This window comes from Castor canadensis, chromosome 6 (genome assembly GCF_047511655.1).
Source record: "Castor canadensis chromosome 6, mCasCan1.hap1v2, whole genome shotgun sequence".
In the NCBI taxonomy this organism is placed as follows: Eukaryota; Metazoa; Chordata; class Mammalia; order Rodentia; family Castoridae; genus Castor; species Castor canadensis.
In genome coordinates this window covers 99,003,018-99,015,740 of record NC_133391.1, presented here as the reverse complement: position 1 = coordinate 99,015,740, position 12,723 = coordinate 99,003,018, and the positions used below count along the sequence as shown (strand labels likewise).

Sequence of the window (12,723 nt, the reverse complement as noted above, 5' to 3'; positions counted from 1 at the left end):
TCATTCTAAAAGCTGAGTGTTCTGTGGTCTAATTTTAAACATGTATCTTTCAGATAACCATGTTGTCAAAAAGTTTAAAGCACTATTTTTTTTAAAGCCAGGATTTTCAGATAAGTCCAAACAGTGTTTTAGAGAAAATAATAGGAATAATTTCCTTACTGGTTCCATATCAATCAAAACTTATAAGTGACATTCTTAAAATAAATGGGAAAGTGATAGAAGAGATTAAGCATTCTCAGGTGTCTTTCTTCTAAGGGAAGATCAATTAGGTTCATTGTAGCTCATGGTGAGTGGTAGTCTGCAGTAGGATGCTTTTCATACCATTCTTTAAAAATGTAAGGCTCTTATTAAGATGAGAATCTAGCTGTTTCTATTAAAAATTCATGACCCTTTTCCAAGGGAACTGTTTTGACCTGTTATTTCTGGCTAAATTTTCAAGAGTTCTTTTCTCTCACTCACTTCTGAACATATCCCAGGAAAATAGACTTTAATAGCTAGTGACCTAATGGAAGTATAACCTGAAGTTATTAAATAAAAATAACAATATGCAATTCTGGGTAAAACACAAATTCCCTTAGAAGAGAATATTCTACATCACAAATGCAGTAAGTTTTGAAGGATGTGTTGCCCCTAGAGAACCATTTAGTGGATTAGAAGCAGCAGTTCACAGCTAAAGAAAAATTAGTAAAATATAATACAGTTCTACATAAACTCAAAACTTTCCAAATAGCAGGAAAAAATACTTATCTTTCCAAGCTTATTTCAAGACAGACATTTAATATTGTGTACACATTATATAGCTGTAGAGTCGACAGAGTTAGTTCTCTCCTCCATCAACCCTACCTCTCACCTCTCCAAGAAGCTTTTGGTGCAGTATATACAAATGAAGTGCATTCTGGACCACTCCCAGATGGTAAACTGGCTGGGAGGAAGGCTCTGTCCTTCCTAGAGAAGCTTCTGGATTGTTCAACTTGGTGCATAATGTCTGGGTGATCTTAATATGAGGAATATCACTATAATCACACATCTGAGCTACAGCTTTTATTGGTAATAAAGCAACTTTTTTAACCATCTATTTGGAAAATACTTCTGTCTCTCTTAGGATATTTTCTTACATGCACCCAGTTTTTGCAGGGATGATATGACAATTTTACTGTCATTGTCATGATTTTCTATCAGAAAAACGATATATATTTGTAAAATGATATGAAAATCTGTTACAAAGATTGAACAGAAAATAATCCTCAGCGATAAACAAATGAATGACACATGAAAAATAAGAGGAGTCTCCTACAAATTTAAATATATCTTATTTGAAAACCTGATGATTGATAGAGAAAATCAGTTTGAATGCTTATACCTTAAACAGTCTTCACTGAAAACTTTAAAGGTATTTTTTAAAAATATGGTAATTGATCCAAAACAGGAAGAAAATATGTATATTTTGTGCCAAAAAAATTACAAGTGTAGCTTCCTAGGCTGAAATTACGTTCCCATTTTATTATGGTATAGTAGCATATGTGTATGTAAAATAACATGCAACTGACAATGCTAAAATAACGAGGTAAAAATAAAATATTCAATTATGATAATTTTACTCAAATGCTTCCCCTGACTAGTTGATTTGGTCTGGTATTTTGTATGCATTCACTAAATTGCTATAAACAAAGGTAAAATATGATAATGACATCAAGTCAATAACTTTTGGTGTTTACTCTAGTGAACTATTAAATTCGTGATGTCAAAAATATTTAAAATTGAGACTGAAATCAACAATTTCATCCTGGGTACAAAATTTGCAAATGTTCATTATGGAAAACAATGTAGAAGATAAACTCATATAATTTTACCTATCCCTTTTTTTAAGATGAGAAACTAGATAAAGAGAAAAGAGATTTCCCTGCTGATGAAATGTTTTCACTCTTTCTCTCTCTCTCACACATATACACAATCTTTTCCCCTGCCAGATCCCCAAGATCCTCAATCTTATTACCTATTTTCGAGTAGCACACTGAAGGTCATCTTATCCAGGCCCAGATAATTTGGCAGCAAGTTTGACCAGTTCCAGCTCCATTTTGTGATGACTGACTGTTGATGAATGAGAAGACACTATTGTTAGTTATTAATCAGAGTTAATATGATCAGTAAATTAAAGCTCCAGCTGTGATAGACTAACTAAGAAGGAGGGGGGTCTAGAACAAGGACTTAGACAGATAACATCAATCATGTCCATAGAAGAAAGGTTTTATTCCAATAAGACAGCAATTAATTTATAAATCCATTTGGGGGATGTAGTCATTATTTATAAAAAGATAAATCAATTTTTTGAGTCGTTATTCTTCTGAGTGTTAATGGCATTTGCCCAACAGGTTTCTTTGGGAGAGTGACTCTTTGAAAAACAATGAGAAATAATTGGCAATTTTTTCATCTGTCATATCACTTTATAGGTTCTTTATTAGCTCCCCAAATTTTTATTTAAAAAAATACTCGAAAGTGCTAAGAATCAAATTAGTCTAATTAAAGTGTGCTATTAATTTTGCCTTTTTGGTGAAGAAAATGCTTTAAAGGGGAGATTTTAAGAACTTTCAAGTGTAAATAACATAAATGATTCTTTTTTCTCATTAATAAATAATTTCACAGCATAGTAAGAAGAAAAATTACTGTGAAAAATAATCTCATAATTCAGAACTCAATAAAGCATGGTATTTATTTAAATGAAGTAAGGATAATTTAACAGCTACAATAATTATTTATGGGTGGAGCAACCTAATATGCAATGCAGGGAAGCAGCCAATAAACTTTAACTTTATAATATATTTGGTTTTAAAGTGTTGTAGGGGCTTCTGCTCCTTAAAACTAAACAGTTTGGATAATAAGAGTTCAGACTGATGTTTAAAATCCAACAAGAACTATCCCTTGTCACCTGCTGATTAATCGAGTGCTACAATCCTGTCATAGAGCAGGAGAATTCTGCCCCGGGTTGTCAGCATTTGAAGGTCTTATTCCACTACAGTATTGATGAATGTAGGTGAGAGCTGTAACAGGCATGGTAAAAATATTATCTGCATGCTGAATTAGGCCATTGTTTTAATTCTTATTTTCATCAGAGCTCTACGTCAAGCAATCCTTCTCTTGTGCCCTGTTGGTTCAAATTGTCTGTCAAAAGGTTTCTAGGAAAAGTCAGCAAAAGAAAAACAATGCAAAAGCAACTTTAGATCTAGAATATTTTGGTGGGAAGATTATCTTTTTTTTAATGTAACTATGAAATACACAGCTGAAACAATAGTATAATCTGACATTTTAAAGTGTATGGTGTTTGTCACATTGACTTTATTCCAAATATCTTGGTCCTAAGGTCATTAGCAAATCATTTTAAACTTAGGGAATGTGTCTAGGGCTATGAACAAGAAATTTATCTTATGTCACTTAAAATAGAAGCTCAATTCCCTATAATTCATTTTAAACTGTTTTCTAAATTTAACTGATACATTCATGTAGACTGCACAGTGTTTTGTGACTGCATATGTGGTAGGGGATGAGGGGAGACAAGGGAAGGGAAGGATGTTACAAAATGCCTCATTTTTTTGGCTTTCTCTAGACACAGCCTAACAAGTGTTGCTTCTGCCCATGGCAAACTGACTCAGGCAAAAGTTAAATTTTATAGACCAAACATATGAATCAGCTTGGCAAACAGAAAGGAGATCAAATAACTTTTAAAAGTCACCTTGTGCAGTCCATACAAACAAGAACCAGAACTTTTACTTTCTAGCAAAAAGAAGCTTATGAACAAATATTCAAACAAAGCATTTTTTTCTGACTTGTGTAGTTAAAGTTACCGTTTAATTTTCACATACCTGATCTAGCACATTTTCACTAAACACCTTATGCACATGGAAAGGGTTAAAGGCAGAAGCCTGATCTTCCACTCTCCTCAAGGTCGTCTTTAAAGGTCGGATGGGTAATGGTTTTTCCTCTGAACCATTCATAGAAAACAGCTGTTCTTTTAAACATTCCTTCAAGGAAAAAAAAATTACAAGTCAGGATGAGAAGAATACATTCTTTTTAAAAATAAACTGATTGATATCCAAATTTATCCTTCCAGCACATTTGCTAGACTACGGTATATTGCGTTGCCTCAGGAAGAATACATTTTCAGGAGATACATAGCAGAGCACCAATCAGTACTGCAATAAACCTATCAAAAATAGGTTTACCTAATGTATGGTATAGATTAAAAAACCATTTAACAAACTCTCATGTAATGAATGAATGCTTGATATGTCAGAATCTTTCCACCTGATTTTGTCTTGTCATTGGCTCATTTGTTACCATGTCTGGTTACCAAAACTTACCTACAGAGCTATTCCAGGCTCAGGAAAAAACTAAGTATTCTGATATGTTACTCCTAGTCATCTTATTCTATGTATAATTATAATGAAAGCTCTGAAACTCCATTTCCATAATATGATCTAAAAAACACTGACATTTACAGAAGCTGAAAATATGTAATTCCAATTGCCAGTGAGTGCCATCCTGGGCAAAAAGACTGTTTATTGCATTACACCTCATTTTCTACCCACAAATAAATAAGGTAAACAATCCTAATCTATTTTATGGAACTGTTTTTGGAAGATAACAAATTAAAATAAAAATCTAACATAAGCTAACAAATGCTTACTATTAATAAAGTCACTTAATAAATAAAAACAAAGATTCTTCTGATTTTTAATATGGAACAATATAAATTTTTTTCTTCAAGATTAGGGTTAGGATGAAGTTCGGGATGGATGTTGGAGCTGAAAAGATTATTGGAGGTCATCTAAAAAACCACTGAAACTAACGATGATAATAATCTCTTAAACTTGCTCATCTTAACATGTGTCTCTTTAGAAAGATGAATTTTGTAGTGTCTGACATGTGGATTCCTACCAAATATTGATAATGAGAAAGCCCATCAGAAAAGAATTTTGTGCCTAGATTTAGATAATTGGAAAGAACAGAACTTTTTCCATCATGATTTATGAACTAAATTTTTCATTGGCATATGATAGTTGTACAGGGGGATACATTGTGACATTTACATATGTGCTTACAATATATCTAAATTAGATTCATCCTCTCCATCATTCTCTTTCATTCCTCCTCCTTCCCATTCTTAGAACAATTTCAACAGGTTTCATTGTTTTATTTTTTACACATATATACAAAGTACAGCTACCATAGTCCCCCTTCTTCACTCTCTCCATTTACCCTCCCACTGGTACCCATCCCTAGACAGGACTTGTTTTATTTTCCTGTCCTTCATATTTTTAAGTGTATGTTGATTGCTGAAAGGGGTTTTGCCATGGTATTTCACACATGTATGCATTGTACTTTAATTGACTTAGCCCCCTCTTATTACTTACTCTTTCTCTATTGCCTTGCTCTCCCATTATTCAACAGCTTACAGTGCGTTTCATTACATTGAAGTAAAAATTTTTTAAAGGAATAAAATACTCTCTCTCCTTTGGGGGTGGGGGAAAAAACCTTTGCTTTTTTTTCTTAACTGATTTCCCCTCATATAACTATATTTTGACATTTTGTCTCCACTATTTTAAAAAAATGTTTTTTTGCAATTTTGAGCAAAATGGCATTTTCTCCCTTGCCAATCTCTGCTATACTGGTAGTCATTGGTACCCCTTCTTAAAAACTATTATTGGGAGGTTGAGGCAGGAGGATGGAGAGTTCAAGGCTATCTTGGACTACTAGTGAGACTACGTCTCAAAAAAAATCAAAACAAAACAAAAACCAGATTTTTTTACTCTGACATTGCTTTAAACAGAGTTAATCAAGGCTACTTACTGGTTTGTAATATTTGCATTCTTTTTTGACTACCTTCTCATGCAGTTACATCACAGCTCATTTCTCCACCCATCACCTCCCTCTCTCTCTCCTTCTCTCTCTCTCTCTCTCTCTCTTTCTCTCCACTGAAGTACTCTACCTGTCTGAAGACCCCCAAGCCTATAGCCACAGCCTTTCTCATCAATGCTCAGGACCAGAACTTCAGCCACAATTGCACTTGTTTGCTTAGATGTCTTACCTTCCTCTCAAAGACAAATCTTAAAACCCATTTTCCCATCCAATCTCTGCAGGCTTGCACCCACAAATGTTTCTGAACCTGTCTACATTTTTTGAATGGTATTCAGCAGCGCATGTGGAGCACTGCTTATCAAGTGAGTAAACATCATATGCAATTTCACCCACAGCCCAGCAAAGCCTCACGTTTAAAGCAATCATAAGTACTACACTAGTCGCTCAGTAACCCTTGAGTGTATTGCCTGTGTTTTTCATAATAGTCACAGGTAAAAGTCTCCTACTTGCTTGGCTTTAGCCTTTTCTAGTGTTACGCCCCTTTCCTTGCTGTACATGCCTCAATTCAGCAGATTAAAACTCGAAATACTTAGCTTAACCTCCTATAGGATTGAAACAAAATTGACTTGAAGTAACTCTCAGACAGCTACTGTTTGGGAAAACTTTTATATAACTGAACTGTAAAATGGCATAAAATTTAATTCACTCCTTGGAAATATATGGTTTATAAGGTCTACATCATTGAGACAAAACCATCTATTCACATTATTCATATAACTTTACTATTCAAAAAAGACACTTAAGTAATTGCAAACATGAACATAATTGAAGATGCCATATTCAAATTTAGACACAAATCAAAATAAACATCTGATTAAGCTAGCAAATTTACATTGTTTCTAGTGAGTAGCTGAGAGGACCTCTATTTGCATGTTCTCTTAGGTACCCAAAACATGCAAGGTCAGAGGTTTAACTGAGCAAAATCACAGACAGGTATAACATTGGTTCTAACCAGTATCTGTGGATTAATGAATTTACTTGAGTTAATCTGGTTGTTCTCAAATATAGTTCAGTAATTCTTTCATTACATAAGAACTCTCCAACCTTACCAACATAAGTATGATACCTTCAGGAAAATAGGTATGTCTCTGAAAATTCTCCATCTCCACAAATACCAGATTTTAGCATCAGCTTAACATTCACAAACGCACAATTCCCAAACTACACCTCTAGTTTCTACAATTCTGAACTGAACTGAATTTATGAGCCGTGTTATTGTTTAAATCATATAAATAAAACCTACATTGTTTCCATGATGCTTTTTCTGTACAAATGCAGAACAGCCGGGGCTGAATAGATTCTATTAATAATGCAATATTGAGTTTGGTATTGACTTTAAAAAGTATTACCACCTCCTTGACTAACCCTTAGCTGCCAGCAGACGCTGCCTCAGGCCAGTACACACCTAATTGCTCGATAAAAAGGCCGTTTCCCTACCTCATTGAGCCGCATGAAGTGATAAATTTGCCTCAGGTACTCACTGCCACCTGGTTTGTGGCAGAGATCCAGGACCATCGTGTTTATTTTCTGCTCAGTCAGTTCAAGAGCAGTGTCTCCTTCTTCTAAGACTGTGCTTTTCTCCATTGTCATAAATGCACTATACACAAAGGCAGAATATATGCATCAGTGTTGAGCAACTGTAAAGATGGACATAATAAGAGAACTGAGTGTGGAGAGTAGGTGTAAATCTCATGTTCAAAGCACTCATGAAGCCTTCGCTCAAATGGGCAAGTCTTCCCAAACCACTGCAGCTCATATCAAGTGTGAAAGAATGAAGCACCTGAATGCATTTTTTATATTGAATCATTTCTTTAAAACATTTCTTTGTTGCATTTATACTCCTAGCTAACAAAACATTTTCCCATTACTGCAATTGCTGAAATTGCTATAATTGTGGGGTGAAAACAAAACATTTCTTTTTAAGAAATGTTTTAAAAACATTTAAACATGTAAGAAATAATTTGTATTTTCTCTTTGAGGATAAAGTGTATATTTGATGCCAGAAATAGCTTTAGTGTTCTCTTTTTGTAGATTCCTTTTTGCACCTGTATAGAACACGAACACGTTAAAGACTAATTAGAGTGTCAAAAGGGGAGCCCTATTCTGCTAAAGGTAGGCCTGGCCCCACTTTCAGGCAGTATGCTTACCATTGGTATTTTAAGTTGGCCTTTGACACCTGTTGTCTTTTCAAACTGTATGCCCCCTCTCCTGTAACAAAAACCGTATGCCCCCATTCCTGTGATACTTAGTAAAAGTCACTACTTTGCTTATTCTTTCAGTAAAAGGGCCTACTGTCACCCTCCCGGGAATATTGGGGATATCACTCTGAAGCATGTTTGGTTTTGTTTTCTTTTTGCAGTGCAGGAATCAAACCAAGGACTCCATGTGTGCTAGACAAGCACCCTACCACTGAGCTACAATTCCAGCTCTGAAACATTTCTTTTTGAGGAATCCATGTACTTATTTTTGTCTTGAACATTATTTACATGCTAATTATGGGTGATATAAAAAGTTTTAAACATTTTAACCTATACCAGTGTAAAAAAAGTGTGGTAGTCATCAAACATCATATACTCCACACTAATTTTCTTATTATAATTGCTATTAGATTATGTTAGGCTTTGCAATATGAGTATTCTTACGGAATACTCATAGTCTTACACTTTTCCCAGACCGAATGGAATTTTCCATGGTGTAATCAGCTATATACTGCAGTTCATTACTGACATTTTGCCATGATTATAACATTAGTTCTGCTAAGAGTCAGTGCCGCTGACCTGAAGACTGAACCAAATGATACCCAGCTGCTGGACATTAACTTTGATATTGCTTCCACATGTAGCTCCAAAACAGGCTTCTCAAAAAAACAACAACAACAAAAAACAAAACTTTGAGATCATGCAAGCCTTGTTAACAGAAAAAAAAAGAAGCAAATCCTATTGACTTGGAGATATTCATTAGCTAGAGTAAATTTTTTTTTAAAAGACCTTGTCACAACAAGAGAAATTTGCACATATCTGTTTGAAGCTGCATACAGGTTGCAAGCAAAATTTCTTCTCAGGTTTTGTAGAAGCTGACATTGAAAAAGTCGAGGCCCTCTGACAAAGGAGTATCTCAGTGTCAGCCCCTGAATTGTACCCTTTCCTGTCCATCACTGTGCAGGTGAAGCAAATGATTGGATTCAGTCAATGCTATGATTAATGAGTTCCTCTCTGGATTTGGGACTGCCTATCAATCATGTCATTAGGGAGAATGTGCCCTGGAAGAGGCAGACCTTAGCCAAGGAATAACTGCATTAATCTTAATCTGTATATGCACCCAGCCAGCCAAGTCAGGGTCACCATGATGAAAAACAATAATCTTCAACTCGACAAATTACTTTGCAAAGACAGGCATTTCTTTACTTTTTAGGCTGTGTGTTCTCCAGAATCTAAGTTGACTGTTTACAGCTTGAGAGTTACTACAAAGTGAAGGTTATTTTAATGAATAGTAATGCTTTCAGGCAGTAGGCAAGACAAGCAAGGCTTACAGCTGCCACCTTTCTGACTGGTTATTTTCACCACTTCTATAAAAATCAAAGCTAAATCTGGATGCAGGTGAAATAAGTGTAGCTAAATGATATCATATAGTTCTAAGATAATCTTCAGAGGAAATAAGATTTAACTTATCTAACGGAAGAGCAATGTTGATATAATTTTTTAAAAACTACAGTAAAGCCAAGGCAACATTCTACCCGATAAAGACAAGATTTGGAGTAATTTTTCTCATAGTGTAGCTCTATGAACTAAATGGTCATTAATTTATGAGTTCATGTGCATATCAGATAATCAATTTGAAATCAAAGTCAAGAATAAACATTCCTTAGCATCCAAATTCTGTGAGATTGTCATGTAAAGTGAGTTAAGTCAAATTTAACTCTTATTCACACAAATGTAATAAAAGTTTTACCTCTACAATTTTATATATTGATGTAATTATGAAATTGAGAAAGACATTGTATTGTGTTAATAACCTAATTATTCAGAATCTTGCAGTGCTATGAAACATTTGTTAAATCAGCGATTCTTCATTTTTGATGCATACTGTAAGAGATAGCTAAGCAATCTTTTGACTACTACCTGATCAGTTAAAAAGTAGTGAGACAACACCCTGCTATAGAAGATACTGGACATGTTGATAAGTTAAAATCGGCTTTTAAGGAAAAAAAACTTAATTTATGGATTACAGTATGTAGCCCTAAGTATATTGCTTAGTCATTGCTTTAAAGAGATCTTATTTTGATAGAACTCCTAAGTCAGTAGTATCATAAATTCAACTTTGTAACTATAATCAGATCTACTGTTTTTACTCTTTTCTTCTCTTTTAGTAACCACTGCCATTCATAATGACATCTAACCTTAATCTTTAGTCATTGGATTAAAACCTATAAATTAGTATTGAGCACAAATATAAAGATTAAGAAGGTCACTGTCAATGTTACTAAGCATTTGCCTAACTGCTATTTTTATCCCTACTCAGGAGAGATCCCAGAAGTATCCTAGAAGTCAGTATGACAAGACTAGGAAAATCATGATTACCTACTTTTCTCCTTATGGATTAATATAAAGTCTTATAGATTAACATAGACAAGTAAAGAGTATTAGCTACCATAATACCAGCCAATGAATCCAATGTGTTTTATTAGAGTTTATAAATAATAGATGTTACTAGTTCTAAGCTTGATGCAAAGAACTTTATGTTACTTAGTTTTTGAAAATGATTCTGCCAACTTGGTATCACACTGGAACTGAGGCTTTGAAAGATTCAATAACTTGCAAAAGATCACCCATTTACAAGAGATTTGCATTTTCCCATCTAATTCTAAAGCCTGAGCTCATTATTCCTACCATCTATTAGTAAGAATAACCATTTATCACGTGACTTTTAGTCATTTCAGGCAGAAGGTTCAAGGCAACATGAATATACTTAAAAAGAACAGGGGGTAATATGGGGGTTGTTTAAAAAATGGGCTGCCTTAGTGATACACCTGAACTGGAATTTCTTTAGCAATATCATGCAATTCCACACCTGAAGACTAATTTTAAGATAGGAGCACTCTATGTACATATTTAAATTCATTAGGGACCCTTAAAAATCTTTGCAGTACCACAAATCACTTAGCTTTTGGTGACAAACCTATGAGAAGGCTGACATTTTCATACTGAAGCAGCTGGGTATGTTTATAGCCCAAGTGTGATATGCCCCAGCTGCCCTCTGGGATTCTTACATTACCAGATGAAAAATGTGTACCTTTTTGACAATCAGGTACACAGAAAGCAATAAAAAGTCTTTTATATCCATTAATTCCTTCTTAATTTAATCTCCATGCCCACTCCATTTACAAAATGCTCTAGGCTATCCACTAGATACCTGTTTGCACACTGAAACGGAGTGAAACTAAATTCCCCTGGGTTTAACTACACCCTTTTAATCAAAAACCTAAGATGGTGACTAAACAAGTATAGAGTTCCTGTGTATCAATGGGGTTCAAATTTTAAGAAGACAAGGAATGTCTAACAATCCAGTGTTTAATGGAATACTTATCTTTTCCTATATTCATCAAAGTTCCCATGTGTTTAGCCAAATTACCATTGCTGCCCATCTGACAATGTTTTGCTGCTGTTGTGTATTGGCTATTTTGTTATTGTGAAAGTATTTGATGAAATTCAGTGAAAGAAAAACATGACTTTACCATTCAGTGCTCAATTTTCTTGCTTTCAACAGTTGGCATTCAATCCAGTTGGGCTTTTGCTGCTCAATGCTCTGTATGACCTTTTGGGTCCTTTGATTATGGCTTTTTTGCTCTCCCATGAGGCTTTCCAAACACACACAAATTAAACCAAGTTTCTCTTTACTCCATCTGTCAAGGGAGGCACCTGTTAAAAGTTCCATGGTGTTTCCATCCTCAAATATTCGACATATAATTACAATCAAGTTCCAGACAAGCAGGCCAGCTTTCTTCAATTCAACAAAGTTTTTTGACATTTTTCTCTCCGACAGAAAAAAGAAGTATTTAATTGGGGGAGGCAAACATGCAATCACCGTAGGTAACTTGCTGATTACAATAGATACTGCCTGAACAGCAAGCCTTGTGAAGCCTGGGGAAGAAAAGACAGAAAAGAAATGATTAATATTAGCATTTGCATTTCATCACTACATGGTTTTGTGCTGCATGAGGATGTCTAATTTTTGTGGAGAAAATTGTTGAGAAGTACAAATGCTTGACATATTCTGACAGAACTCTACTAGGGTCTCCTGCAGGATTACCTAAAATTCCCCAAATACCAAATTTAGAATGTTTTTTCTCCATAAATTAAGATTTGAAAATTCAGAATTATAATTTATATTTTTATCTTTTATGAATGCAGCTTTGAAGAACCTGGCTGCCCCCTAATTAATCAATGCCAAGGCTGAATCTCTTCCTCACCCTGGATACTTCTGAGTTCCCTTTAATACTTTCTCCTCTTCCCTTAGAATCTATAGTAAAATCATCCCACCTCTTCTTGGGACTGAATCCTTCTGACCTCCTCAGAAAAGTCTTGTTTCAGCATCCCAGTCAAAGCATTCCCTCTACACTCTTCCATCTGAGCCCCCAGTTCCTCTCTCTATCATGGGATCCTGTTTTCCTGCCTTTTTTCACAGCACTTGCCATCAGCTAATTCTTATCTCCTTTATCTGTTCATTTTCTGTCACTTTCTACTAGAATGTAAGCTCCAGGAAGGCATTACTGTATCCCCAGGACATTGTACCTCATGTGTAAGAGCTATTTAATAA

The 12,723-nt window shown here is 34.8% G+C and overlaps 1 protein-coding gene across 10 annotated transcripts in view; it reads right to left on the bottom strand.

Moving 5' to 3' along the window:
- Kiaa0825 (KIAA0825 ortholog) overlaps positions 1-12,723 on the bottom strand; it is a 420,702-nt gene that overhangs the window by 192,094 nt on the left and 215,885 nt on the right. For all 10 annotated transcript variants that reach the window (XR_012449106.1, XR_012449105.1, XM_074077071.1 and 7 more), the window contains 4 exons: positions 11,642-12,047; positions 7,348-7,507; positions 3,855-4,013; positions 1,994-2,088 (listed from right to left, as the gene is read on the bottom strand). Coding sequence is in view for 8 of the 10 variants with exons in the window: in XM_074077071.1 (XP_073933172.1) it covers positions 1,994-2,088; positions 3,855-4,013; positions 7,348-7,507; positions 11,642-12,047 (820 nt within the window). In the remaining 2 variants the exon portion in view is untranslated. The remainder of the gene's footprint in view (positions 1-1,993; positions 2,089-3,854; positions 4,014-7,347; positions 7,508-11,641; positions 12,048-12,723) is intronic.